This window comes from Tripterygium wilfordii, chromosome 12 (assembly GCF_013401445.1).
Source record: "Tripterygium wilfordii isolate XIE 37 chromosome 12, ASM1340144v1, whole genome shotgun sequence".
Lineage (NCBI taxonomy): Eukaryota > Viridiplantae > Streptophyta > Magnoliopsida > Celastrales > Celastraceae > Tripterygium > Tripterygium wilfordii.
In genome coordinates this window covers 2,327,205-2,354,861 of record NC_052243.1, presented here as the reverse complement: position 1 = coordinate 2,354,861, position 27,657 = coordinate 2,327,205, and the positions used below count along the sequence as shown (strand labels likewise).

The 27,657-nt window shown below is 35.9% G+C and overlaps 2 protein-coding genes and 2 pseudogenes across 7 annotated transcripts in view; 1 reads left to right on the top strand and 3 right to left on the bottom strand.

Annotated features, from left to right (window-relative positions):
• Positions 1 to 4,746, bottom strand: part of LOC120011252 (proline-rich receptor-like protein kinase PERK15) — a 29,389-nt gene extending 24,643 nt beyond the window's left edge. The window contains exon 1 of the mRNA XM_038862322.1: positions 4,114 to 4,746. Within this exon, the coding sequence (XP_038718250.1) occupies positions 4,114 to 4,252 (139 nt within the window). The 5' untranslated portion in view covers positions 4,253 to 4,746. The remainder of the gene's footprint in view (positions 1 to 4,113) is intronic.
• Positions 225 to 3,913, bottom strand: LOC120010809 (annotated as a pseudogene).
• A 3,477-nt stretch (positions 4,747 to 8,223) lies between the features above and the next one.
• On the bottom strand, positions 8,224 to 12,655 carry LOC120011302 (annotated as a pseudogene).
• Positions 12,656 to 17,758: 5,103 nt separating this feature from the next.
• Positions 17,759 to 27,333, top strand: LOC120010885. Of its 6 annotated transcripts, none has more exons than XR_005470944.1 (16): positions 17,759 to 18,140; positions 19,351 to 19,744; positions 19,837 to 20,014; positions 20,156 to 20,295; positions 20,373 to 21,510; positions 21,618 to 21,718; positions 21,808 to 21,952; positions 22,878 to 22,946; positions 23,063 to 23,108; positions 23,206 to 23,585; positions 23,762 to 23,841; positions 23,985 to 24,120; positions 25,090 to 25,267; positions 25,390 to 25,472; positions 26,410 to 26,609; positions 27,047 to 27,333. XR_005470944.1 is itself a non-coding variant. In XM_038861795.1 (15 exons), exons 1-15 carry the CDS (start codon positions 18,035 to 18,037, stop codon positions 26,542 to 26,544), a joined length of 3,309 nt encoding a protein of 1,102 aa, XP_038717723.1. In that variant the 5' UTR covers positions 17,759 to 18,034; the 3' UTR covers positions 26,545 to 26,814. The 6 variants fall into 6 exon arrangements, 4 of the variants coding, with proteins under 4 accessions (XP_038717723.1, XP_038717725.1, XP_038717726.1 ...); XR_005470943.1 differs by having other exon boundaries at positions 26,997 to 27,333; XM_038861795.1 differs by lacking the exon at positions 27,047 to 27,333 and having other exon boundaries at positions 26,410 to 26,814.
• Positions 27,334 to 27,657: the final 324 nt, after the last annotated feature.

Below are 27,657 nucleotides of genomic sequence, written 5' to 3'. Positions count from 1 at the left end.
GTAATGAATACTTGGGTAAATTTTACCCTTCTTTACCAAACAAGGGTAACACTTATTCTCCATAATTATTATTACCCTTGTAACATTTACATGGGTAACAAATTATACCCCCAAATTCTTACTCTCTTACCAAACGCACCCTAAATGCTAAATATATTTTATTCAAATAAATAAATTGAGTTTGAATATTACATAAAATAATGGCCTTTATCATACTATTCCTATCAATACTCACTAGTCGGCTCACTCGATCCACTACTACCCAGCTCTTGGCTTTCCAATTCCATCTTCGTGAAATTCTTAGAATCTTCTTTGTATTGATCTGAGCTAACACAAGAACAAAAAATTGTGCTCTGTCCGGGTGTTATTCCCTCGATTAGATCATTCGGGGAAATATTTCCTTCCAGAGCTCCAACTATCTGCTTTGCGTAAGAATTGTGAAATCAATTAAAGTAAAGAGAGACATTCAAGAGCATGAACCAATCATTTAGACCCTAGGGAGAAGGAGAATTACCTGGCTCATTCGGGGCCGCTTCGCTGAATGGCGTATAGAAGCTGCAGCACAAGCAATCATTCTAGCCATTTCATTGTAGTTATAACACTTGTGCAACTTTGGATCAACAACATTATCATAGATGCCATCTTTTAGAGCTTGATCGAGCAAAGGGCTTGCCTATATTAATTTCCACAATAATAGTGTATGATTTTTCTTGCGGCAGTAAAGGTTTGAGAATACTAACTACATTACAAAATAAGGAAGGAAATAAAGGTCAAAGAAGGTGGCAGAGGACATGCAGTATGAAGCAACACAAATACAGCGACAACTTTGATCAGATTCTAAATTTTGAATCATATATTCATCAAGTGGTGAAAAACAATACTAACCCAGTAAACTATGCCATCATCCAAAAATAACTTTTTTTTATCGATGGGTCGATGTCCTGTTATTAACTCCAGAAGGATGACCCCAAAGGAATAGACGTCTGACTTATCAGTGAGCTTCTATGCAGATGCATACTCCGGATCAATGTAGCTGTACATGACAATGGATGTGAGCATGGTTGTCAAAATCCCGATTTTAATCGTAAGATCGTACGATCTTAGGTAACCAAAACGATTCGAATCGATGTAAAATATCAAAATTGATAAGATCTATCGATCTTACCGATTTTATCGATTTTAACCTTAATAGACTTATGGAGTCATGGGCTTATGGGTTGTGGTCTACTAATCATGTGCTTATATTTCTAATCCTAGTTTTTGTTGAAAAATTGGTTCTAATCTATTAACATGATATAATCTTACACAATTATTGTGTTTGTTTTTCATAATTCTCTAGAGGGCTTAAAAAATTACAATATTGTGAAATAGTAGCATGTCTATAAATAAATAATAATAATATTTTTGAATTTTTTATTACCTATAAACTATAGTATAAGGTTAATTATTTATTTAGAAATAAGTAATTATATTATTTTACATTTATCTTTTAAATTTTATAAAATCTTATGATTTCACGATTCGATTTTGCATGCCTTCCACCGATCTTATGTAAGATTCCAATTTTGACAACCTTGGATGTGAGGATATGAAAAGCTTTTATCGAGATTTTAAGGGGAAAAAAAATTGGACCTTGGAATTATTTTTAGATAAAATAAAATGTAAGTAGTGTAAACATACCCAAAAGTCCCCTTTACTGCAGTTGACACATGAGTTTCAATATCCAAAAAAGTCTTGGCTAGTCCAAAATCTGCAACCTACACAATAATAGATCAAAGAAAGTGAATACCCGATCGAGCAGAGCAGAGCAGAACTTAGGCATCAAAGCAAACATTACATCATATTTTCAATAAAATTCCAAATCTTACCTTTGCCTCAAAGTTATCATCAAGAAGAATATTAGCCCCCTTGACATCACGATGTATGATCTTGGGATGACCTGGGATAAATTTTTTAAGTCAAAGGATAGTGAAAATGCAACAAGAATGAAGCATTGAACTTTGAAAGTTTGCTTCTTGTGCATTTCAATGTACGTAGATGCAGTCTGCAAAAGATACTCACAACCCTCATGCAGATAAGCAAGTCCTTTTGCCGCACCAACAGCAATTTTAACTCTTGTTGCCCAGTTCATAGCGGCTCCCTCCTTCCCTGTCATATCATCTATCACTGATAAGTGCACATCATTATAGTTATCAACTGTATGGATAATTTGAGATCGATGTATATGTTTCTATTCAGAAAATGCGATTTAATATAATTATCCTCAATCCTAATCCCTCCCCTTACTTTTTTTCTTCAACCATCCAAATAAGGGAATTGAAAGGAAACTCATTTTCCCTTCTCTTCTCTTCCCTCCAAATCCCTCAATCCAAACACATTCTTCTGCTCCGTTTGTTTGGAGGAAAACTAATCTCTCATGGAAAATATATCTCAAGGAAATAATTATCATGGAAAAATAACTAGTTTCTAGTGTTTGGACAAAAAAATTACTAATGTTTCTATTGTTTGTTTGGTGGAAAACATATATTTGAGGTACAACATTATTATTTTCTTGTGATGATATAATAATGTGTGTATACATATATTTATCAATGTGTCAATACATAGCAACTATAAGACGCAAATATTAAATTCTATTTTGAGACAATAATCCAACAAAATATAAAATAATCCAACTTTTTTTATGCTTTTTATATACAAACACATCCAATATTAATTCATTTCACTATATATGTGGATGTGTATATAACTATAAATGGTCAGTGTACACAAGTATATGCTCAGTGCATTGTCTAATAGAATATATTCACAAATTATATTTTTCATATATATACATATAAGATGTATAATTTTAATGTCTTATTATATATATGAGGTATAATTTTAATTGACCTAAAAGTTCCTCCGGGTCCCACGTGACATTGAGCAAAAAAGTGTCTTAATTTAATATCTTATTATATGTATTTATATATATACAATATTATATATAAAATATACCATTTTTTTAATTCACCTTAAAAAGCCTTCCATGTATACTTTTAGCAAAAAAATTAACTTAAAATTAGTTTATTATTGTGCGGAAAACAATATCCTAAGGATAATAAGGGAAATTGATTTTCATCTTATAACTCCTTATTTTGAATTGACTTATTATAAATTTTATTTGATTAATTTTGTTTTCTTATCTCTAAACATCACAAAGTTAGAAAAATAATTTCAAGAAATTGATTTTTCATCAAACAAACGGGGCATTAGAAAACACGGCGCAAAAGTCAGAGCTCTCCGTTTACGTAAAGCTTTGCCTTTGCGTGCGAGTTGCGACGTTCAGATAAGAACGTGTAGAAAGAATTGCTCCAATTCCGTATTGTTATTTTTTTTAACTAAATAATTTCCTAATAACTTTTAATAGGTTGCCTTTTGACTTTTCCAAATAAAAGTGGACCACCACGTACACTTTTACAAAATCTACATGCGCATTCTTAAATTTTCTTTTAAATTTTTTGCATCTCATATCTATAAACAAACGAAATTTACCAATAAATTAAGACTTACCGTGCAAATGGAATTCCAAGGTCTTGTTAGAAACAAACTCATAGACAAGCATTCTATGGGCGTCTGCGATACAGTATCCAACTAGTGAAACAAGATGTCTGTGATGAACACGGCTGATGATCTTAACCTCCTGCTGAAATTCATGCTCCCCCTGCCGACTCCCAGGTTTTAACTTTTTTATTGCGACCTCCATCGTACCTTCAAGGATTCCCTTGTAGACATCACCAAAACCGCCTTGACCAAGGAGGTTCGAGACCGAGAAACCATTGGCTGCCTCTGCTAACTCTTCATAAGTAAATGCCTTCATCTGTGGAACTCCCAAGAGGGTAGGGGCTGCTTTTTTTTTTTTTTTAAATAACATGCATCAAACATTCATTTGACCTCATTTGTCAACAATGAATAAATTATAAAACAAAAAAGAAGCTGAAACTCAAAGCTATAGTTTTTAGACTAAACAACAAACACTCAAACACTCGCCGACCCACCCGGAATTGATTAAAAGAATCGAAAAAATAAAGCAATAAAAGCCGAAAAAATACCAACATATATGCACTCTCTCACCTGTAGGCTTTTGAGCACGACCTCCAGGCAAGCCCTCTCCCATCTCCCTTGTCCTTCTCCTCCGAATAATGACGAAGATGCCCAGCCCAACCATCACAAATATCGCTCCTAACACTACTCCCACTATTAGACCCGTCATTGTCACCGGTGGCAGTCCTCCTTTCGATGGTGGCGACTCGATTGTCCCATTTGTAGATGGCGGAGTTATAGCGTTTGTTTCAGGCGGGGGCGGAGACGGAGACGGAGACGGAGAAGGAAAAGTATTGTTGGCAGGCGGAGGAGATTTCGGAACCCCATATACTACGGTTGAAGGCTGTTCTCCATATACTACGGTTGAAGGCAGTTCCGGAGGCGAAGGTTCCGGAGTCGGAAGTACTATGTTGAAAGGCGGAGGAGATTCCGTTAGGAACTTTTAATAACATAATATACAAGAACTTAAAAGCTATAATAGAATATATACCATATATACCAACTTGAGGCATGGATTTGGTCTTGATGACCAATCTGTAAAACCAGAAAAACAAACACAAATCAGTGAATGATCTTTCACACTGGACCCAACCGGTGAACAATTTTTTATTTCTCTCGTTCCTTTCTCTCTCTCATTCACTTTATCTTCTTCTTCATTGAAGCTTCTCCAATATCACCTCCTTCCCCTTAGTTCTCATGGCCTCCTTTAGTCTCTTGTAAATAGGATCCTCGTTACATTGTCTACGGAGACCCACACTATACTACTCACATTGACCAGTCAATCATCATGTAATGACCTACGTAAACGTTGGAGTGAGGGGTCAGTTGACCCCCTCAAAAAAAGTTAATACCCTTAACTATATTATAATTACATAAAAACTCCTTCAATTTTCAATTTAGACCTTCTTGTTTTAAAAATTCATACTCATGGTTTAAATAATAAGACGTGACAAACATTATTTATAATTTTTTTATTTTTAGTATTATTTTTTGTATTTTCAAAAATATAATTAATAGATAACCCAAAAAAAGATGTCGGGGGAACCCGCTTCACTTTGCCTATCCTGATATAAAATCCTCTGTTCGCCACTGTGACCCCCTCATGATCAGTCCTGGCTTCACCTTGGCCCTAGGCATATATGCATGAGTACGGGATAAATCCAGATATTTATCACTCAATTATTTAGATCCTCCATAGATACTATTCTTTTACAACAATATTATCTATATTTTGTCATTTATATGTCCAAACCAGACTATTCATCTACATCAAAGACACATGTTACTACAAAGTGTACAATACTAATGATGTGTTAATTATATACATATAATTATACATCCTTTTACATGCAATCTTGTATCGTTTAAAGTCAATTTGGGATTGGTACTACCTAAGAAGTTGTTATTTGCACATTTCAGGTGTCGGGGCACTTATTGAAGAAAAAGAGCTAGATCGGATCAAAACCAGGCAATTTGGAGACAGAGCTGAAGTCCAATAGATCGGAGGTCAATCCCAATCGATTGGATGACTTTATGAAAGAATAGTCAAAAAGTAAATCCGACCGATCGGCCAGGCCCAGTTCGCGATTCTGAAGATTTTCAAATACCCGAAAATATCTCAAACTCATGTTGGTCAAGTTCAAAACGACACCAATGGGTATTCTAAACTACATTCATGTAAAATGGGGTATAAAAGGGTATATTTTTAGGGTTTTAAAGATTCTACAACTTTTGGGAAAGAAACAAGGGTTTTGCAATCTCTCTCTATAGCAGCCATTGAAGCATTAGCAAGGGGATTCACGGGTTTTTCTTTACTTCTCTCTTGTTCTTGTATTTAATGACTGCTATTTTGAATATTGTTTTGTATTACATGGTTATGAGGAACTAATCCTCGAACTAGGGGTCCTAATGGAACCCCTATTTGAAGATTGAATGAAATTAGTTATTGTTCTTGAATATCTTTCCCTATTGTTGATTTTTTGTGGATGTGCTTATTGCCTTCAAATACTTGATCACCATTTGGATGATATTATGCCTAGGTTAAGACCGGAAGGAGATACCTAGGGTTGCAAGAATCATAGAGAACATAGGTTGCATGAACTATAGTAATATAAGTTTATAACTTATGCAATCGCTAAATGATTTCCACGCTCTTAATGTGTTTTTGATATATTAATCCGATTGTTAGGAATAACAGGGATTTGTATTGAAAATACTTTTGATGTATCCAGGAATAGAACATTGAATAGGTTGGGAGATCAATTGTCAACATTTGGACTAAGAATTGGGGATTATGGATTAATGGAGTTCAATCAGATAAGAGGAGGTGAAATTAGGAACCCTAGTGTTTGACTCTCTTGAAAACTCTCTTTCGTGTTTGTTTGCTTGGTTGATTAAATCAATTGCGAGATTGTAAATTAGTTATTAATCTCTTTAAATACTTGCTTTAGTGTTAGATAAATCAAACCTAAACAATTCGCTTTCCCATTTTAGTGTGATAATTGCTTAGATCAATACTTAATTGAATTTGCCAAAATATCTATGAGACTATACTCTACTCATACACTTTATTACTTTTGTGGATAGTACACTTCCTAGTAACAATGCAACAATTAACGCCAAATAATAATGAAAAAAACTCAATTGTACTGGACAGAGTCACGGAAGTGGTACACTTGGCACTTAGATCATGTGCTTAAAGGTTTCGTTGCTCTTGTCACAATCCAGTGCTCACGGATGAAAATCTGCGGTGGTCGATTACAGTAATGGTTGACTGCTCTCTGTGTTGAAGTTAAAAGTTGCATGTCATGTCATGAAAAAATCAACAAGCGTGCAGGCGGAATCTCTGAAAGCTCGATGGCTTGATTGGAGCCCTGACAGATTCCATGATTTATGCCTTGATTGTTGCCTTTGGTAGATTCAATAATTAGGACATTCATTGTTGCCTTGATATATTAGGTTTGTAGTTGTAATTGCTATATATACATATCTATTATCTCTTTTCAATGAGATATACAGAAAAAAAAATCACAAGAGACTACTCATTCCCGATTATCATATATTTTTTAATGGTTCTGAAATGATATCACTCTGTTCCCGAATGATACATCGAGCCTGCATAACTTTGTTTTCTCAGGAAGTCACACATTTCAATAGTGCTCTCACACAAGTACGCTTAACTGCAAAGTTACTATGGGATGTTATTCTTCAGGAAAACGCGTTGTTGATGGTAAGGAACTGAATTTATTCATATATGTTAACACTCCCCGCACTTATGGATTGGATATATCATACCCAATAAGTGAACTATACGGGTTAGGAGTGGTCCATCTATTGGACATCCGAAAGGCCCTACAAGTACCCCTTACTTGTGAGTGGTCCGTTCATAAGGATATCCGAACGGCCCAACAGTTGACTCTAACGGAAGGAGCTTGCTCCGATACCATATTAGAAACCACACCCCATACATGCCTTACCACAAGATGTTCTCCAAGAAAACCCGTCCTTATAGTAAGGGATTGAATTTATCTATATATGTTAACACAATGGGAGAAGCAATTGACCATACCAAGACAAAAGAGTTTAGCTTGTCCTCATCGGATCCGCTTGCTCTTCATCCTTCAGATCATCCAGGGTTAGCATTTGTTGTGAACCCTTTGGAATGAAACAACTACAGCAAATGGAGTCGCTCAATGCGGATTGTTCTAAGTGCCAACAGCAAACTTGGTTTTATCGATGGAACAATCCAAGCATCGATGACCACCGACCTAACTTTTTTCGTTTTAGAAACGGAGTAATGATATGGTATTTTCTTAGATTCTAAATTCCATTCATGTTGATATATCTGATGGTGTAATATATGCAGAAACGACTATGGCTGTATGGATTGATCTCCATGAGAGATTTTCACAAGGGAACCATGACCAAACTATGATAAGGAAACAAGTTATTGAATAAATTTTTGAGTTTTTAAAAACCATAAAACTGAAACTCTTTTTAAGAACTACAATCAAACAGGCAAATCTTCCATAAAGAAAATTCAGTAGGTGAAAAAACAATGATTGAGCATAAATTTTTACAATTAATTATTTGCATTAAGTCTTAATTCGAATAAAACTAAAATGATGCACTGCTTGGCAAGTTACAATAAGTTAAGTCTCAAACATATAAATTATAATGTGAATTTAGAGAAACACAAAGAGCGAGGAATGGAAACTCCAAAAATCTAAATCCAGGTTCTAATCGCGTTTTGAACGTCCATGGACTGAACATGCAAGTCCAGAACCAAATCCATGTTCAGTTTTCAATTTGACATCCAACCACTTGGGATTTAATCCTAGACAATGTTTGACAACGTAAAGGGCTACTTACCAAAGACTGTTAATTAATCTTTGGGATCGGAGCTCTAACCCATGTCTTTAGTCTGTTACACCATTTCCTTCAACTCCATTTCTTGGGTAGTTTGTTGGCCTTCAGTGCTGGAGTTTGATGCTTGGAGACCACTCTCACTAGTCAGCCCACTGTATCCACTACCACCCAGCTCTTGGCTTTCCAATTCCATCTTTCTGAATTTCTTCGAATCTTCTTTGTATTGATATGAGCTAGCACAAGAAACAAAAATTGTGCTCTGTCTGGGTGTTATTCCCTTGATTAGATCATTCGGGGAAATATTTCCTTCCAGAGCTTAGATCATTCGGGGAAATATTGCCTTCCAGAGCTCCAACTATCTGCTTTGCGTAAGAATTGTGAAATCAATTAAAGTAAAGAGAGACATTCAAGAGCATGAACCAATCATTTAGACTTTAGGGAGAAGGAGAATTACCTGGCTCATTCGGGGCCGAAACTTCGCTGAATGGCGCACAGAAGCTGCAGCACAAGCAATCATTCTAGCAATTTCATTGTAGTCATAACACTTCTGCAACTTTGGATCAACAAGAGCATCATAGTTGCCATCTTCTAGAGCTTGATTGAGCAGAGGCCTTGCCTATATTTCCACAATAGTGTGTGTTATTTTTCTTATGGCAGTAATAAGGTCCATTAGTGCATAAAAGGTATAGCTAGCAATTGATGGAAATTGGAAAATAACATAAAGGTCCAGTTGATACAGCACGAATAAGCCCTTAAACCCAAAACACTTGCTGCATTGCCTTTTCTAAGTAATAAAATCAAAGACAGAAAAGGTGGCAAAGAGATGCAATATGAAGCACCACAAATACAGTGACAACTTCTACCAGATTTTAAATTTTGAATCATATATTGGGAAAAACAGTACTAACCCAGTCAACTATGCAATCATCAAAAAAGGACTGCTTTTTATCAACGGGTCGGTGTCCTGTTATTAACTCCAGAAGGACGACCCCAAAGGAAAAGACGTCCGACTTGTCAGTGAGCTTCCCTGTAGATGCATACTCTGGAGCGATGTAGCTGTATATGACAATGGATGTGAGGATAAGAAAATCTTTTATCAAGATTTTAATAGAAAAAAATAATAAAAATCGGCCCTACTACTATTTCCAATAATTACAAAATTTGAGGACATAGCAGCCTAGAATTATCTTTACGTGTAACATACCCAAAAGTTCCCATTATTCTAGTTGAAACATGAGTTTCAGTATCCAAAGAATACTTTGCTAGTCCAAAATCTGCAACCTACACGATAGATCTAAGTAAGTGAATGCCCGAGCAGAATTTAGGCATTAAAGCAAATATACTTCATATGTCTATTCACAGCAATCAAGATAACTCCATCATCCTTTGCCTCATATGAGAATATTTCAATAAAGTTCCAAATCCTACCTTTGCCTCAAAGTTATCATCAAGAAGAATATTAGCCCCCCTGACATCACGATGTATAATCTTCGGATGACCTGGGATAAGTTTTAAGTCAAAAGGATGGTGAAAATACAACAATAATGAAGCATTGAACTTTGAAAGTTTGCTTGAGCATTCCAATGTAGATGCAGTCTGCAAAAGATACTCACAACCCTCATGCAGATAAGCAAGTCCTTTTGCCACATGAACAGCAATTTTAAATCTTGTTGCCCAGTCCATAGTGGGTCTCTCCTTCCCTGTCATATCAACCATAACTGATAAGTGCTCAGCATTACAGTTATCAACTGTATGGATAATTTGAGATTTATTTATCCTCAATCTTAAGGCATATAATTCGTTGAAACTTTACTATGGACTCTTAGGCCATTAGGATCCTCTCTGACAAAGATGAACACACTCTCAAGTTCTAACTACTTTGATCATTCGAGAATCAAAGAAATTAAATTTTCTTTTAAATTTTTTGCATCTCATATCTGTAAACAAACGAAATTTATCAATAAGGACTTACCGTGCAAATGGAATTCCAAGGTGTTGTTAGGAACAAACTCATAGACAAGCATTCTATGGGCCCCTGTGATACAGTATCCAACTAGTGAAACAAGATGTCTGTGATGAACACGGCTAATGATCTCAACCTCCGCCTGAAATGCTGAGCACCTTACCATTTGGAAGGACTCCCTTGTGGACATAACCAAAACCACCTTGACCAAGGAAGTTTGAGTCGGAGAAACCATTAGCTGCCCTTGCTAACTCTTCATAAGTAAATGTGCTCTGTGGAAATCCAAAGGCAATGGCGGGGGCTGGTTTTTCAAAGCCCGAAGTGCCACTCGATGAATGAGGTTCAGGGAGAGTGGGAGCAAGTACCGGTGACTTTTTGGGATTGAACGGAAATCCAAGACAAGGCACATACTTTTGCCAATGCTGACCAACATAAGGGTCACCTGGAGAAATAAGACATCAGGTAACAAATTCATAAAAAGAAAAAAGCAAAGCGTAAACAAGTTAACAGGCACAGATGAAATGGTATAAGAAGTGGGTGTAACAAACAACCATCATATTGACTCAAGTGATGATGGACAAGGCTAATCATGGTAAACTAGTCAGAATGCCTTATCAATTCTTTTCAAGCAGCAAACTTTTTTTAAAATATCATGCATCAAGCATTCAATTGACCTCATTTGTTTGAATTATAGAAGTGAACTTGAAAAAAAAGTTGGAAATATTAAGCATCTATGCCATTTTCAACTTCATTGATTCATGACCATTTATCCTCTCACAAGGTAGAACTCCTCTTTTATAAACAAAAAACCCCAATAACGAGTATTATACTTTTTGTCAGACCCATCAAGTCCAACAATGAATAAATTATAAAACAAAAAGAAGCTGAAACCCAAAGGCCAAAGCCATACTTTTTACTTTTTAGATTAAACAACAAACACTCGCCGACCCGGAATTGAGCCATAAAAGGCGAAAAATACCAACATATGCACTCTCACCTGTATGCCTTTGAGGAGGACCTCCAGAGAAGTCCTCTCCCGTCTTCCTTTTCCTTCTCTTACCTTTAGTGACGAAAATGCCCACCCCGACCAGCACAAATATTGCTCCTAACACTACCCCCACTATTAGCCCCGCCATTGTGCCCTGTGTCAGTCTGCGATGCGGCGCTGTTGTCCCATTTGTCATATAAGTTAACACCGGAGGTGGAGCGTTTGTTTCATGCAGTGGCGGAGGTGGTGTCGGAGACGGATACGGAGGCGGAGATGGAGACGGAGACGGAGACGGAGGCCCAGGCGCAGGCGGAGACGGATACGGATACGGATGCGGATGCGGATGCGGATGCGGAGGCGGAGGCGGAGGCGGAGGCGGAGGCGGAGGCGGAGGCGGAGGAGGAGGCGGAGATGGAGATGGAGACTGAGACGGAGGAAACGTATCGTCGAAGTCGTAGTGGACGATCTCCCTCATGGCTGGATTGATAAATGCTTGGATTTCCGCAATTATTTTTTAACAGGGCCTCCTGAATATCAAAACGTTATTAAATTCCTTTGGGTAGTCTGGCTAATCGGCGGAGGAGAGGTGTGGTTGAACGCCGAAGGCCGTGACGGAAGCGGAGCCGACATCGCGGCAGAAGAACTACTGCCAAGGATCGAGAATGCTAGTAAGTGACCGGGAGTGTGAAAAACGATAATTTGAACTTTGAAGCTGGAAAAGCCGAAAAGGGAAGAATTTATGCGTTTGAATCACGTAATCACATGGTGAGTCAATGAGGGTCAACAGCGAGAAAGAAACGAAGAGTGTGGGGTGCATGAAAATGATGAAGATCAAGCACGTCAACTCAATAACGCTTACAATCGTGCTCGTCATCATAAGATTAAGCTAAACCGGGCTCAGTTAAGTCAAGATATTCAACGCCCTATATCCAATTAGGTGAATAGAGAGGCGGACTTGAGTTGCACGGTAGAACCTCAAGGAGACTGAAACCTTTTAGAATTGGTAGTAATATTAGTAGTAGTTTTAACTAGCAGTAGTATAATTAGTTACTATTATTGTTAGCCACGCTTGATGGCAGTATTTGGGGGATTTCTATTACTATTGGGAGAAGTATTCTATTCTTATTAGAGGTAGGATTTGTTTACTTTAAATAGTCGCTTGTAGCTCAGTAGAGGCATATCGATTGAATTAATCAAAAACGAGAATTATTCTCACAAAGGCTTCTTGTTCTATACTTCGGTAAGTACAAGACTCAACAAAACATCTCAACATGTCGTATTATTCGTCTCTCAAAGGAAAACGATGTCGTTTTATGCTTTCACTAAAATAGGTTATAGGCTCCATTTGGAGTTCCGTATATGATAGTATAGTATTGTTATCCAATATATAATTTAATCCTTGTATAATTTAATGTATAAGTTAATTTTATCTGGTGTTTGTTGGAAAGAATATGATATTACGTTTGTATTACATAAGATTTGTGGTAATATGTCTGGATTACTCCCCATTAAAGTGAGAGTGAGGGTCTTTTTATCATTTGACGTGTTATTTCTTATACTAACCGCTCCGTATAAAATAAAAAAAGAATTGAAAGTGTTTTAATATTATACGGTCGACATCGTATAAGAATCACTTTTATATAAAGTTATACTATCTCGAGCATTTTAAAAATCATCCAAACATCTAATAATTTCATTAAATGATAATTTTATATTATATGGAGTCTTATCATCTCCTACAAATGAAACCTTAATGATGGAGTTGATATAGTTTGTTTACAACCAAGTAATTAAATATGTGTTTTCCTAATTAATTTTAACCAAGTCATACATATATATGTGTGTGTATATATAAATGAAGAGGAAGTAAGTTTAGAATTTAAGGTTGTATTGTGTTTTCCTAATTCTAGTTACTTTCTTTAATTCTAGTTTTTTTTTTTTGTCCGTTCTTTAATTCTAGTTGAATTAGTAGTTTGATGTGTTTACTTACGAGAAAAAGAAAATATATATATATATATATATATATATAAACTATAAAAGGCATGAAAAATATATATGAAACTTTTACTTTTCCATTGACTTTTACTTTTCCATTGAATAAACTTTACTTTTGGACACCAGTTAACAATACTCCTCTTTGTTTCCTTAGCCAATTCTGCTCATTTGGGGAATGAGCATGCAGTGGGAGTGGCGGCAATAGCATAGCCACGGTGGTGTTTCCGGCGCTAGGGATGCTGGCAGTCTTCATGGTGGTTGTACTGGTAGGGGGTTTGGCCGGCGCGGGTCATGATCAAGGCTAGACCCAACTTTCAACAACTTGCCGACTTTTGTCCAAAAATATTTGCTCTGTAGGTCTCGACAACCTGTTTATTAGACCATTTATTTGTCTAAACAAAGACGATTCATCTACATGAATGCCGAGGGTACGTAACAATAGTAGTGCTAGATAGTCAGCTTTAAATATCTCAACCCATTTTAAGTTTATATGGCAATGTCGGTCCACGCAAATTTATAATACGGTTTTTTTTTATAAAAATACCCTCTTTTTTATTTAAAGCTACATTTTCGACATGCATTGTTTTTTTTTTCTTTCCTCTTTCTTAAATAAAATTTCAAAACGTTTTAACTTTTGAAAAACATGTTACATTTAGAAATGAAAAAAATACATATTCAACCAACATCTTCAATCCTGAAAGGATGGCCTCTTAAGAAGATAAATGACCGCACTCCTTTGTGAGATGCATTCAATTAATTTTTATTTTTTTATTTGTCTGAGGGTTGTTGTTTTGATGGTATGTTATTGTAATATTTTTGGCAATAAAATTTATTCTCTTACAAAAAGTAACAAATATATTTAACTCTGACTGTTAATTAAATTATGAAATAATGATCATAAGTCATAACTATATATATATACACATAAATTTTTCTATGCGAAATTAAAATGTGAACTACTTTTTTAAAATATGGATGAATGATAAGTGGGGCATATTGTTTTGATCCCATATGTTCCAAATCAAAACATAAAATATATTGTAATTTGCAGCCATACCAACATCATATTCTGATTTTTGAGTTGGCAAAATCATATAGCCAAAGAAAAAAGTTTAGAAAGCCAAGGCAACATACAAGTGATTGGCCTGGCTGGCTGGCACCTTATTGAAATTTTTTTAACTAACAAACTAACACCAAACAATATTTCTTTATTTATTTTCCTTCAATTCATATAAAATATAATTCGGAAGCACTACAGATTCATAAAATAAAAATCCATAAACTTACATAAACATGTAGCATGTCTATGTGACTTCTTTAATAAAATTTATTTTTTTAATCTATGTGGTATGCCTATCTGATTTGTCACCTAGATTATGTAAGTATATGGATGGAAAAATTATGGACATATATCATTTTGAAATATAATTTATAAAAATATAAATAAAATTAATAAACTATTAAACTATTCTAGAAATTTATCCTCTTTATGGATAATTGAAACAAAAATTCCATTTTTTTCTTATTTTTTTCAATGAGAAATCCATTGACATTCTAGACAATTACGTGAAACAAGAGTTTTTTTTTTCCTTTCAAATTTTTTTTATATTATAATATTGGAAGAAGTTATCAAATGGCCATGTACTTTAATGAAAGGGTCATTTTGACCCTGAACTTTATTCAGGATCAATTTAACCTCTCAACTTCCAATAATGTAGTGCGTTAGCCCTTGAGCCCATTTTCCGTCATTTTTTTGGAGTTTTTACCCATAAGGATAAAAACCAAAAGTTGTATTCAAACAAGGACAACTTAAAAAAAACTTTAGAAAAAAAAAGACAAAACTTACAAATACCCTCCCTCCTTCTTCTTCCTTCTTTCTTCTTCTTCCTCCTTCCTTGCTCCACTATATAGGAAGTTGGCCGTCTGTCCATCTTTTTCGACGAGCCAACTACCGAAATGAAGCTCTAAGTTAGCCCGATCAAAGCTCAGTCATCACTCATAATCGATTATCACTTGAGTCGTCGGAAAAGCTTCGTAAAATCACAACCACCATTTGAAAAATAGCTAGATCCGGCCAATATAACCAACATCGACGACTATCAACGCCCACAATCAACTTCACGGACCAAGACACATCACCTATGAGGTTTTATTGCTTTTTTAAACTCTTTTGTTTTACTTCTGAAATCATATCTGAATCTGCAGATATAATATCTGTTTCGGATCTATTCTGATATGTTATATGTTTCGAAACTTCAAACATATAACATTTCATTAAAGACATATAACATTTTAACAAGACAGATAACATTATGACAGATATCAAATTAATCGAAACAGATAACATATCATCTGCAGATTGTAGATCACAAAAAACCATGAAAATCACCACAAAAAATGCTGAAAATAATAATATGATGACAAATCGAAGGAAAACAACAAGATCTATAAGTCATGTGGTGAGTATGAGTAGATCTAGTTCGAATACAATAAAAATCGGGATGAAAGATCACTAAAAAATGGCATAGAACTCTCGAATAATGCACGAGGGCGCGGAGATGACGCTTCCGACGAAGCTCAGAGATGAATTATGTGCAGGAGGCATGTGTCATGTGTTGAGGATGAAGATGAGGGTATTTTAGGCAATAAAATCATGTATTTAATTTTTTGTATTTCTTGGAATATTAGTTTAAACTACATGAATTTTATGGAATAAGACTTTTAAGAGTGTCATTCTTGGAACAAAACTCTTATATAAGGCACTAATATTTAATTTTCCCTTTATTCTGATGTGAGATATTTTCCGTTACTTATATGACAGGTGATTTTCATACTTGCTGCTACATTAGCTAGATAGACGAAAATTGTAATGGAATACAATTTTGAAAGTTCATGAGCTAAATTGATTCTAAATGAAGTTCAGTGGCTAAATCCAAAAAATTTAGGGGTCATGTCAACTAAGGGTGAATATCGGGCCGGGTTTCGGGTTATCGGACCGGGTCTAACCCGACCTGATGTTTTTTTAGAAGTGAAGACCCGGTCCGGTAACCCTGTTAAAATTTTTAGGGTTTCAGGTTACCGGATTTATCGGATCGGGTTTCGGGTGACCCGATACCATTAACAGTGCCAAGTCCAAGACCAGAAAACACAGTATCTGCTTTAGCTGTTTCTCCCTTCCTGGGTTTCAGACTTCAATCATGACATCCCATAGCCTTAATCTTCTACTTTGTCCTCAGTTGTTACTTCTGGATATCATCGTTGGGACTCGAATGCCAAATCCCAATGATCCTAAAGACTCAAAAAATCTTTGACACCGAAGCAACGGCAAAGACGACGTCATCAAATATAAAAAATGGAAACTAAGTTCCCACTCACGGCCCATGTAACAACTAACAAGCTACATCAAATATAAAACAATTAGCTCACCAGGAAAGTATATTAACATTGTAAAAAAGGGAAAATAAACAGAAGTGTAAAAATAAAAAAATCATAAAAATAATTTAAAAAATTGAAGAAAATTACTACATACGTAAATGAACAAAAATTGCTAGTAGTTCAATTTGAAAATACCAAATGAATGAAAGAAAAAACAAAACAAAACCAAAGAATGAGAAAAAAGAAAAGAAAATAGAGAGCGTGAGAAAATAGATTTGGGGCACATCCGTCCACCATACTAACAATGTGTGTACAATTTTATGCACCATTTTTTTTAAATAATAAATATAAAATACAAAAAATTTAACAGTTAAAAATTATGGAAAATTAAAAATATTACTTAAAATTCATCAAACGATTCATATTTATTATCAATTTTTATGAATTTAATTATTTTTCTAGAAGAAAACATATATATAATTACAGTCACTATGCTATCTACTATTTTTCAAAATGGAGAAGTTATGAAATGATCCATGAACTTTCATAAAATGATCAATTTGTATCCTAAACTTCTTTTATGATCAATTTACGTACATATCATGTCTATTTTTGTTGATGTGGTATATGTTTTTCGTTAGTTATATGACACATGATTTTCAAGTTTGTTGTCACATCGACTAAATAAATAAAAATTATAACGGATTACACTTTTGAAAGTTTATGAATGAAATTGATCTTAAATGAAGTTCAAAGGTTGAGAATAGGAGGTAGCCTGATTGGTCAGGTTGTCTGCCCAGGATTTTGAGGTGCCTGGTTCTATTCTCACCATGGGGTTTGGGATTTGGATAGTTTTTCATCCGTTGTGGTGGCCTTCATGCACTATCAGTCTATCACCTGACCTACCGCGATTGCGAGAGATAATCAAAATAGACCGAACTAAGCAAATACGCATACAACGTAACCACCTCAGCAAAACACGAAATCGGAAACGAAAACCTAATTGCCCTTCGAATTCTTCTACCGCTCTCGAATTCATATGCATCTCCTTTAATTTGTCTCCGATACCAATTCTCTCCGAATTTGATCAACTTCCAGCTTCGCATTATCTGGTTTTTTTATTTTTATTTTTTGGTTGAATTTTGGTTTTCGATATGATCGGCGTCGTGATTGATTGTTGAATGAGAGAGGAGTAGTTTGATTGAGGGATTTGCTTCACTTTTTCTGGGATTATGAATTGATTTTTGCAAATTATCTGCAAAATGAGCACGCGAAAGCAAGTGACGATGCGGGACCTTGTTGAGGAAGCGAAGAAGCGGATTTTGTTCTTGGTCATATGCGTCGTTGGATTGTCCTATCTCATGTCCCGTAAGTTATATTCACGATTGAACTGATAGCTTATTTTTCTTTCTTTTTAGTTATTCCTTTTCTTTCTTCAAGAGTTCGAAAATGCATTTATTCTTATGGTCTAGTAAACTGCTTGGATCGGAGAATTGTTATTTGATTATTTTTTTATGCTATTAGCCATAGCCATTATATGCGGTTCATTAGCTAGTTACTTTGACTCTGTTCAATGGAATTGCGTTTGTTTACAGTTATTGCTCTTTTGATGTATTGGAAGGTATATTCAATTGTAATCAGTTATCGAGGGAATTTAGCATTACCCCAGAATGTTATGTTATTGCTCTTTTGATGTATTGGAAAGTATATTCAATTGTAATAAGTTATCGAGGGAATTAGCATTGCACCAGAATCTTATGCTGGGGATTAGCATCCTGGATTGTTGGTTGGCCAGTTCAGTTGTTTATATATAACCTCAATGGCTATTATGGATCAGTACAATTCAGCTGTAGGGTCATATCTGTGCATTGGGTAGGGCTATTTTGTTGAACTATCTTTTGTTGATGTGTTACAGGTGCCTAGCCATGGTTGTTACTTTCCGATTGGCAAAAAAAATTGTATAATGCCTCTGAAAGACTTAGACGTCCTTATTTTGTAACCATACTTCTCGCATATAGTTTTTTTAGCTCCATGGTACTAACTATCCATCTTATGCTTATTTCTTTGGTGGTTGAATGTATCTATTAGTTCATAAAAAATGAATACTTGCAAGATGAGTTGATTTACTTGAAACTTTTTCCTTTTGAATCCAATTGCTTGGTGAATACTGTCCTATTGTCAGCTTAAATTTTTTTCTACTGTAAGTTGTTTTTTTTTTTTTTTTTCACACTTTGAGTCTAAAGGTTAAAAGTTTTGGCTACTATCATGTCTTTCGGGAATTAGTCTTAGGTGTAATTGGCTTCTGGAAAGTCTTGATGTTAATAAGAAATTAATTCAAACGGATATACATTTTTTTTTGGTTCCAATATTAAGAATCATATACAATGACCAATTGTACGATTATTTTACTTAGCATTTATGCTAGAGTGTAGTCCACATTTATGATATGTGCCTTAAATTCAGTTATTCGTTTCATTGGTGGCTGGCTGGCTGCTATTTGCTTTTGTTATGTTGCACCGTTCTAGTAGTTTTACTGGCCCCATATTTAATTTCTTTTTCTTTTTCTTTTCTCTGTCAGTGACAAGCTCCTCTGTTTGGGTCAACTTGCCTGTTGCTGCCGCCTTAATCGTCCTCCTTCGTTTTCTCTCTCTTGATTATGACATGCAAAGAAAAGCTGTGACATATAATAGCAAATCTGCCACAGAAAATAGATCTTCACAAAGGAAACCTGTTGATTGTACTAAAATTATTGAAAAGTCTGATTGGAGAAGGAGAGTGAACTCTCCTGTTGTTGAGGATGCTATAGATCATTTTACCAGACATATAGTGTCTGAATGGGTAACGGATCTATGGTACTCTCGCTTAACACCTGATAAAGAAGGGCCAGAGGAACTGGTGCACATCATGAATGGTGTTCTTGGAGAAATTTCAGCTCGAGTAAGGAATATAAATCTTATTGATCTTCTGACAAGGTTGTACTTCTATAGAATCTATATCTCACCTTTTTGCAAATTTGGAATTTGAATGTTTTTTAGTTGTGAATTAATCTTCCTACATACCACAGGGATATTATTAGTGTCTTATGCACCCACTTGGAGCTTTTTCGTGCTACTCAAGCTAAGATTGAGAAGAAACAAACAGAATCACTGACTGTTGAAGACCAAGACAAGGAGATAGGGGCTGTCCTGGCTGCTGAGAACAAATTGCACCCTGCTTTGTTTTCTGCTGAAGCAGAGCATAAGGCATTTCTCTCGAACACTTTTGATTTCCAAACATGCTAATTTGTTGAATCGATATGTCTTATTCTTGGGAAAACTTATTCCTTGATTCTATTTGCTTCCTCAATTTAGGTGATTATACTCTCTTAACCTTTTGTTTCTCAGGTCTTGCAGCACCTGATGCATGGTCTCATATCTTTCACATTCAAGCCTGAAGATCTGCAGTGCTCCTTTTTTCGTCTTACTACTAGAGAACTCCTTGCTTGTGCAGTAATACGACCAGTCTTGAACTTAGCCAGCCCAAGGTTATTTTTCTTTTTCTTTAGCTTCGTACTTATTTTACCTCTATATGGTTCCCATGTTTGTCAATTTTTCGTGACAGGTTCATCAACGAAAGGATTGAATCAGTTGTTATTTCTATGACAAAGGCTAATAAAAGAGTTACTGCCGCACAAGAAGCATCTCAGTCCAAGCCAAATGCATCTGCAAAGATCTCATCTGATCGTTTTTCTAGGATTTTAGATCCTACTGTTACGGGAGTTGAACTTGTGCAGTTAAAAAATTATCAGTCTAGAACCAAGTCCAATGCAGCTACAGCCTCAATGGATAATGATAATGGAAATAGTCTTTCAAAAGATCCGTTGCTTTCAATGGATACCCCATCTTCTCGCTCGTGGAACTCATTGCCCTTTGACTCCCAAACTAGTGAAGAAAGTGGGATTCAACATTGCCGTTTGGGAGAATGGGGTGACATGTTAGATCTGATTTCTCGGAGAAAGACTGCTGCTCTTGCACCAGAACATTTCGAAAATATTTGGACTAAAGGGAGAAATTATAGAAAGAAAGAAGAGAAAAATCAGTTGATCGAGCAAATCCAAGAGAAACCTCCAGTGAATAAGCCAGTTACAGTGGTTCATTCAAATGCAAATTCGAAGCCCAAGAAAATGAATGGTGTAACCAAACTCAGTTCCTCTCAGAGTCATGACGATGAGCACAGCCTCATACATATGGAGGATGTTGAATCAGGTGGTAGCTCTTATACTTCTGAAGAGGAAGACACAGGAAATGTAACAGGTCTTGATTCTCCTGGAACCAAAGTTTGGGATGGTAAAAGTAAAAGAAATTTGTCTGTTTCTCACATTCATCATCCACTTGAAAATCCCAAGGGCCATATGAGAAAGAAGAATGGTAGAAGTCATCATCATTATCAAGGAGTAACTGGGTCCCATTCTATAAGGAAAAGGTCAAGATCAAGCAATCAGAATCTGCACGTATGGCAAGAGGTTGAGAGAACAAGTTTTTTGTCGGGAGATGGACAAGATATTCTAAATTCTTTAAAAGAACGGACAAAAGTTGAGGATTCTAGTGATGATTCTGAGACAGGAAGTTGGGATAGACTTTATAGTGGAGCAATGACTTCATCTTCTGCAGCGTCTTTGTCAAGAGCCGAAAGTCATAGTTTGAGTGTTCATTCCCTGCGAAGTTCTTTTGGGGATTCATTTTTTAAGTTGAGATGTGAGGTACATACCATACAGCTCAGTACTTTCTCTCTCTTGGTATTTATTTATTTTTTGGTGTTATAATGTTTCGGATTCTGAAATGTTTTGAAACTCATATGCTGTTGCAGGTATTAGGTGCCAATATTGTGAAGAGTGGCTCTAGAACATTTGCTGTTTATTCCATATCTGTCACAGATGTAAATAATAATAGTTGGTCAATCAAAAGAAGGTACTTGCATTAGAGTTCTATACAACTGATTTCTGTATAACATTTGTCTGGAACTTTTCTGCTGTAGTTCATTTCGTTTTTCCCTACAGGTTTCGACATTTTGAGGAATTGCATAGGCGTCTCAAAGAGTTTCCAGAGTATCATCTTCATTTGCCACCGAAGCATTTTCTCTCGACAGGCTTAGATGTACCTGTCATTCAAGAACGGTGTAAATTGCTCGACAAGTATTTGAAGGTCAATCTCTTCTCCCCTTTTCTTACTTTTATTTTGCTTAACTTGTTAAACTCTTGGAAAAAGAATGTAAATTTATCTGCTTTGCATGGAGGACGAGTTTTAGCACAGTGGTAAGTGCAATAAAGGCTTTCCGTAATGAGAAGAAACTGCATGTGCATCTATCCTCGACAACTCTTCTATGGTAACCTTGTTCACTTGGTTTGACTTTTAGTGTGCTTTCTATGGGTCTTAGAGCCAGTTATGCTATTAGCAGTATGGTTGGTGTTTAAAGTGTTGTGGTAAGAGATGCTAAAAAGATTGTTTGATAGCGTATGCTTCCTTAAATTTTTAAGAATTGTTGGGATAATAAATGCAAGTTCAAAGGCCCCCACCATTATCGTGGATCTGGAGAGGGTAGATACATTGTCTTAACTCCCTAGGAGATTACTTCCCTGGTTTGAGCTCATGACACCTAAGTTGCACTTAAACAAATCTCCCAGGGCACCAAGACTTGCTTTTAGTGTAATAAATATGAAAAAATATTTTATATGATTAACTTAGTAGTTAGTAAATAAGGAAAATTTTGTCTAGATTTAGGACTGTGTTTACGTAGCAACCTATTTTAACATCCTCTTCTTTCAAGTTACAAATACATTTTAGGTGTATTTTAATTTGAAGAGCTCCTTACTAAATCATTAATTGTAAAGTTTTGTAAGCTGGAACCAAACAGATAATGAAGTTCTATTTTGGAATGATGAAGAAGTACTTCTACTCAACAAAGAATAATTCAAAAGTTCCTAACCTAATAGCTAGATGTGACAGTTAGTGCTTATTGCTACAAGAAATAATTAGAAACTTCACTTTGTTCTACCATCCTAATTCTTTCTCTGATGCTATAGATGAAGTTTTATATCTTTCATTAAAGATTCCACTTGATGCTCATCAGGAACTCCTGCAGCATCCTACTATTTCAGGAACATTTGAAGTTTGGGACTTTCTTAGTGTTGATTCTCAGGTTTGATGATTTTTTTTTTGTCGATGGTGTTTTTTTAAAGGGTTTGGGGAAGAGGATTAGCGGTTATCATCTTTATTTTAGAGAAAATTTCTTATCCATTATTTTGTGTAATGCAGACTTATGTGTTCTCAAGTTCATTTTCTATCGTCGAAACATTGTCAGGTGAATTGTGTTTGATGCAGGTTGTTAAATTTGTCAAAGCTTCTTTTCCTTATTTTGACTATTCCTATATTTTTTTGTATGCTTGGGAACTTTTTAGTTGACCTGGATGATAAACCATCTGAAAAGGATGAAACGTTTTCAAATATTGTTCGGCCTTTAAGTGGTTCATTATCCTCCACTAGGGAGCAGTTAGGGACCGAGTGCAACGAAGCTACATTGCAGACAAAGAATAATTTTGTAACTGATGGAATAAGGTTGACGGCAAAAGACGTATCTTTTTCTCCAGGAAAGAAGCCTGGTAAAGAAAGTGTAAAGTCAATTGTGGATTCCGATGATGATGTGGATATTAGAACACAAAAGGACAGACCATCAATCAGAAACTCAGGGAAGATTTTGGAAGGAAGAAAGAATGGAGGCAAAGACGAGGCATCAATGTTGCCTATTGATGTTGCTAGTGACCATGCCCTCCCTACAGAGGTAACTAATGACTTAGAGCTATGCTATCCGTTTATGCATCCATAAATTAAAGTTTTCATGAATTAGTGTAGAACTGTCATTCAATTTTATCATACACTGTGCTTTGTCATTATATTATGAGACCTATTCTACATGATGCTATATTATGTTTTCTTAATAGAATTTCTTTCATGCAGTGGGTGCCACCCAATATAAGTGTCCCAATTCTAGATTTGGTCGATGTCATTTTTCAACTCCAGGATGGTGGATGGATCAGGTACTTAAGGCAGAATATTTCGAAAACTTGTTCTTATAGCTTAGAATAATATTGTATTGATTGTTATATTTACAGCACTTAACAACATTTATGCATGACTGGTTGGTTATTTAAGCTGAATGCTAATGTCTATTGCGTTACAGGCGGAAGGCTTTCTGGGTTGCGAAACAGATACTACAACTAGGAATGGGAGATGCCCTTGATGATTGGTTAATAGAGAAAATCCAACTGCTACGTAGGGGATCAGTGGTCGCATCAGGGATCAAGCGCATTGAGCAGGTATTTAGTGGTGCCCTTTAATTCCATCACTTTTCATATGCTTGACATAGTTTCACCATAACAAGGCATGGCTGGACACGTGACGTGTTATATTTTATACTTAATTCTGTGAAGATAGACTATCGGAGGGGTAAACTGAAATTTGTCTCCACACCAATTCCCTCTCAAATAGGTATTATACAGTAAATTTTAACACTGTAGTAGTTAAATGGCATGCCCTTGGTGAATCACACCATACCCATCGCGTTCTAACAGCACGCTGATTTTCATGTCAAATAGCACTCTTGCAATTAACTTAAAATAATTAAGTTCCCTACAAATATCTATACAGTAGAGGAAAATGTTACTTTTTTTGAACAAATAAGATATATGATTAATAGTTTATATATGTTATTGAATTGACACAGTTTTAATTGCTATTGAAATGTCTGTCCATATGCCTTGCATTAAGTTTTGATCTTGTGGGGTCCATAGGAGTGCATGGCATTGGAAAATTTTGAAAGCTCAAGCTTGTTGTATACTCTTTCTAAATACACTACTATAAGTGCGGCTTGTTATGCATTCCTTTATTCCACCAGATGGATCTTTGTAAAAAATTTGCATTTGAAAGGTGTATGCCCATGGCTTTTACTTGATTACATCAGCTACTTAGAAGCTCACATATATTTTCTTTCCAATTTTAAATATTGAATGATAGTATATACCCCAACTTGATGCTTAGAACAGATTGTGATACTTTCACATAGTTAAAAGATCATTGGTGCTGTTGCATGAGCCAAAAATTTCCAGTTTCCCAGTCTGTTAGCAGTTCTGATGCTGTCATTTATTGACTCCAATAACATATTTAGGCTCACTATGTTGCCATAAATTTGCACACACAGTTGTGCTTCCTTTGTTTAGGCCTTTAAGCAAAAATATTTGCATGCCCAAGTATCATTCCTGATCCGACATTTGATGTGGTGAAAATAGATACTGTGGCCTGATGGGATTTTCCTAACCAAGCATCCAAAGCGACGACAGCCACAAAACTCACCACAGAATTCACCTCATGGTGGGCAACCAACAGGAATGTCATCACCTAGATTGAGCGAAGAACAGCAACAGGAAGCAGATCGCCGTGCGAAGTTTGTGTATGAACTGATGATTGGTAAATACAATTCCTCTCTACTCATCCTATGTTTATTATTTGCATTGCACGGCATCCTAAGTTTTTAAAAAAGATTGTGGTTGGGTTTGGAAATGCTAATGCATGCTATTACTGCATTGCAGCCAATGCCCCAGCTGCCGTTGTTGGTTTAGTCGGTCGTAAGGAGTATGAACAATGTGCGAAGGATCTATATTTCTTTTTGCAGGTAACTTTTTAGTTTAGGCCTGGATTGACATCTTCATCATATGGTATGACTTCCAAGGCCAAAAGACGTAGATGACGGGTGACCTTATTCTGGAATTTCCTCTGTACTGGGCCTGCCTGCATCTCCATTTTAACACTGTGATAACATGCTGTACCATTTTTTAATATATAGGTGAACATGTGGCCTAGTGATAGAGTTGCAAGGGTGCAACCTAGAGGTCATATATTAAATTTTTGAACCAGCCTTTCCACATATTATGTGGGGTTAAGGTATATGCTTATAACATTTCTGCCCAAACCCCATCCACCGCCGGAGCCTTGTGAATGAGAGCTGTTTACCCTTTTTTTAAAGGACATGCTATATAACTTATCTGTGAGTGTGCATGCATTATTTTTGCTTAGGGTGGTTGGATGAATTTCTGCCCATCCCCTTTTCCCCTTTTGTGTGTGTCTAAGGCTCTGGGTTCAGGAACCTTGAGAGTTGTGCCATGCGTGCCATTCTTATGGCATTCTCAGGTGAATCAAACTCATCTTAATGTGTGTTTGAAGTACTTGAACTGGCAATTTATATGTCACTGTGCTATCATCTTTTTGGGTGCTTCTCTTGCATTGTCATTCCAAATAATAAGGTGCTCCCTCTCTTTCTTTTGTGTTTTGCTGCTTGTATACCATGGGGCAATGATTAAGTTGTGCATTTTTTTGTTCTGACAATTTTAAAATATAATAGATTTAAGTAAATAAAACGATGATCAATAGGATGGCTAGGTGCTGAGAGAATCAAGTTTCATATTGGGTAAGGGAAGGTTTTTGACACAATACTTGGTGTTACTGTTGTATGAGATTTTCCTATTGTTTAGTTCGGAAATCTGAGCCCTTTTTATCACTTTTACAATGTTTTGGACTTTGTTAACGGTTGTAGTGGCTATCTTCTTGTGCAGTCCTCAGTTTGTCTGAAGCAACTTGCTTTTGACCTTCTTGAGCTGCTGCTTTTGTCAGCTTTTCCGGAAATGGATTATGTCTTTAAGCAGCTGCACGAAGAAAAGCATAGATTTGGTGAATTTAGACCAAGGTGATGAATCTTGTCTCCAAAGACCAATTTTGGAATCAAAGACGGTTCTGGCATTTTTTAAACCCTCAGGTACATAGCATGTTCTTCTTGTTGCTTTGATTTTTAGAAGCCGAGTGCCTCTCATTCGTTTTGACTTGTGCAATTTCAACTTGGACAGTTAATACGCATACTTTTTGAGTTTGTAATTAGTCATTGCTTCGGCAGTTGAGGAAAATGTATGTAACTATGAGATTAATGCAAATATATAACATGAAAGCTTCTCTTTTACAATCAATACGATGTAGTCTCTACTTTTTCAACATGCTACATATCTATGAAAAAACCTGCTTCACTTTCTTTTTTAAAATATGTACTTAAAATAAATAAATATATATATACATATATAGTCTAAGATTTATATTCCCAATTTGATAGTACGATTTTGGATTGTTTCGTTTATCATCACGCTTATTGCAGGACTTCTCTCGGAGGTGTACTAATTTCTACTTCTGTACTCTGTGCTTCAGTAGTGGCATTACAAATCCAAATTGCCCAATATAGGCGCATGAGATAAAGGTAAACCAATGGAGTTTGGGAGGTTCAATACACACCAAACAAATGTCAACTTCTGTTGTGATTCAAGACAAATCACATCGAAAATCCATCGCAACTCACCAATTGAGGCATGTCATCCTCGACATCTGAAACCCCTGTAAACTGTATTTACTTGACTTATTCACCAAACAATGATCACAGGATTTTCTGTTATTACTAACACACAGCAACCACATTCTTAACTACAGTAAAGATGGAGCGATATCAGAACATATTAGGTTTGATTGCCCCGACGCTAGTGCATAGTGTAAGGAAAAAAAAACACTAAGCAGCAAAACCATTCCCTTCCCCGATCATTCTTATTGGCATTGGAGGTAGTCGAATATACGCCGCAAAGGCTCAAACACTACCATGGTTCCTCGGAACCAAAAAGGCTTGGAAACATCCCAACTCTATTTCCAGTAAAAGATCCAAAGCATAAGCATAAAACATGACACCAATCCAGAAATCAATGTATCCTCTCGAACATACAGCCCCTAATAAAAAAAATTGTTACTTTCTTTTTTTGAAACGAGGTCAAAGA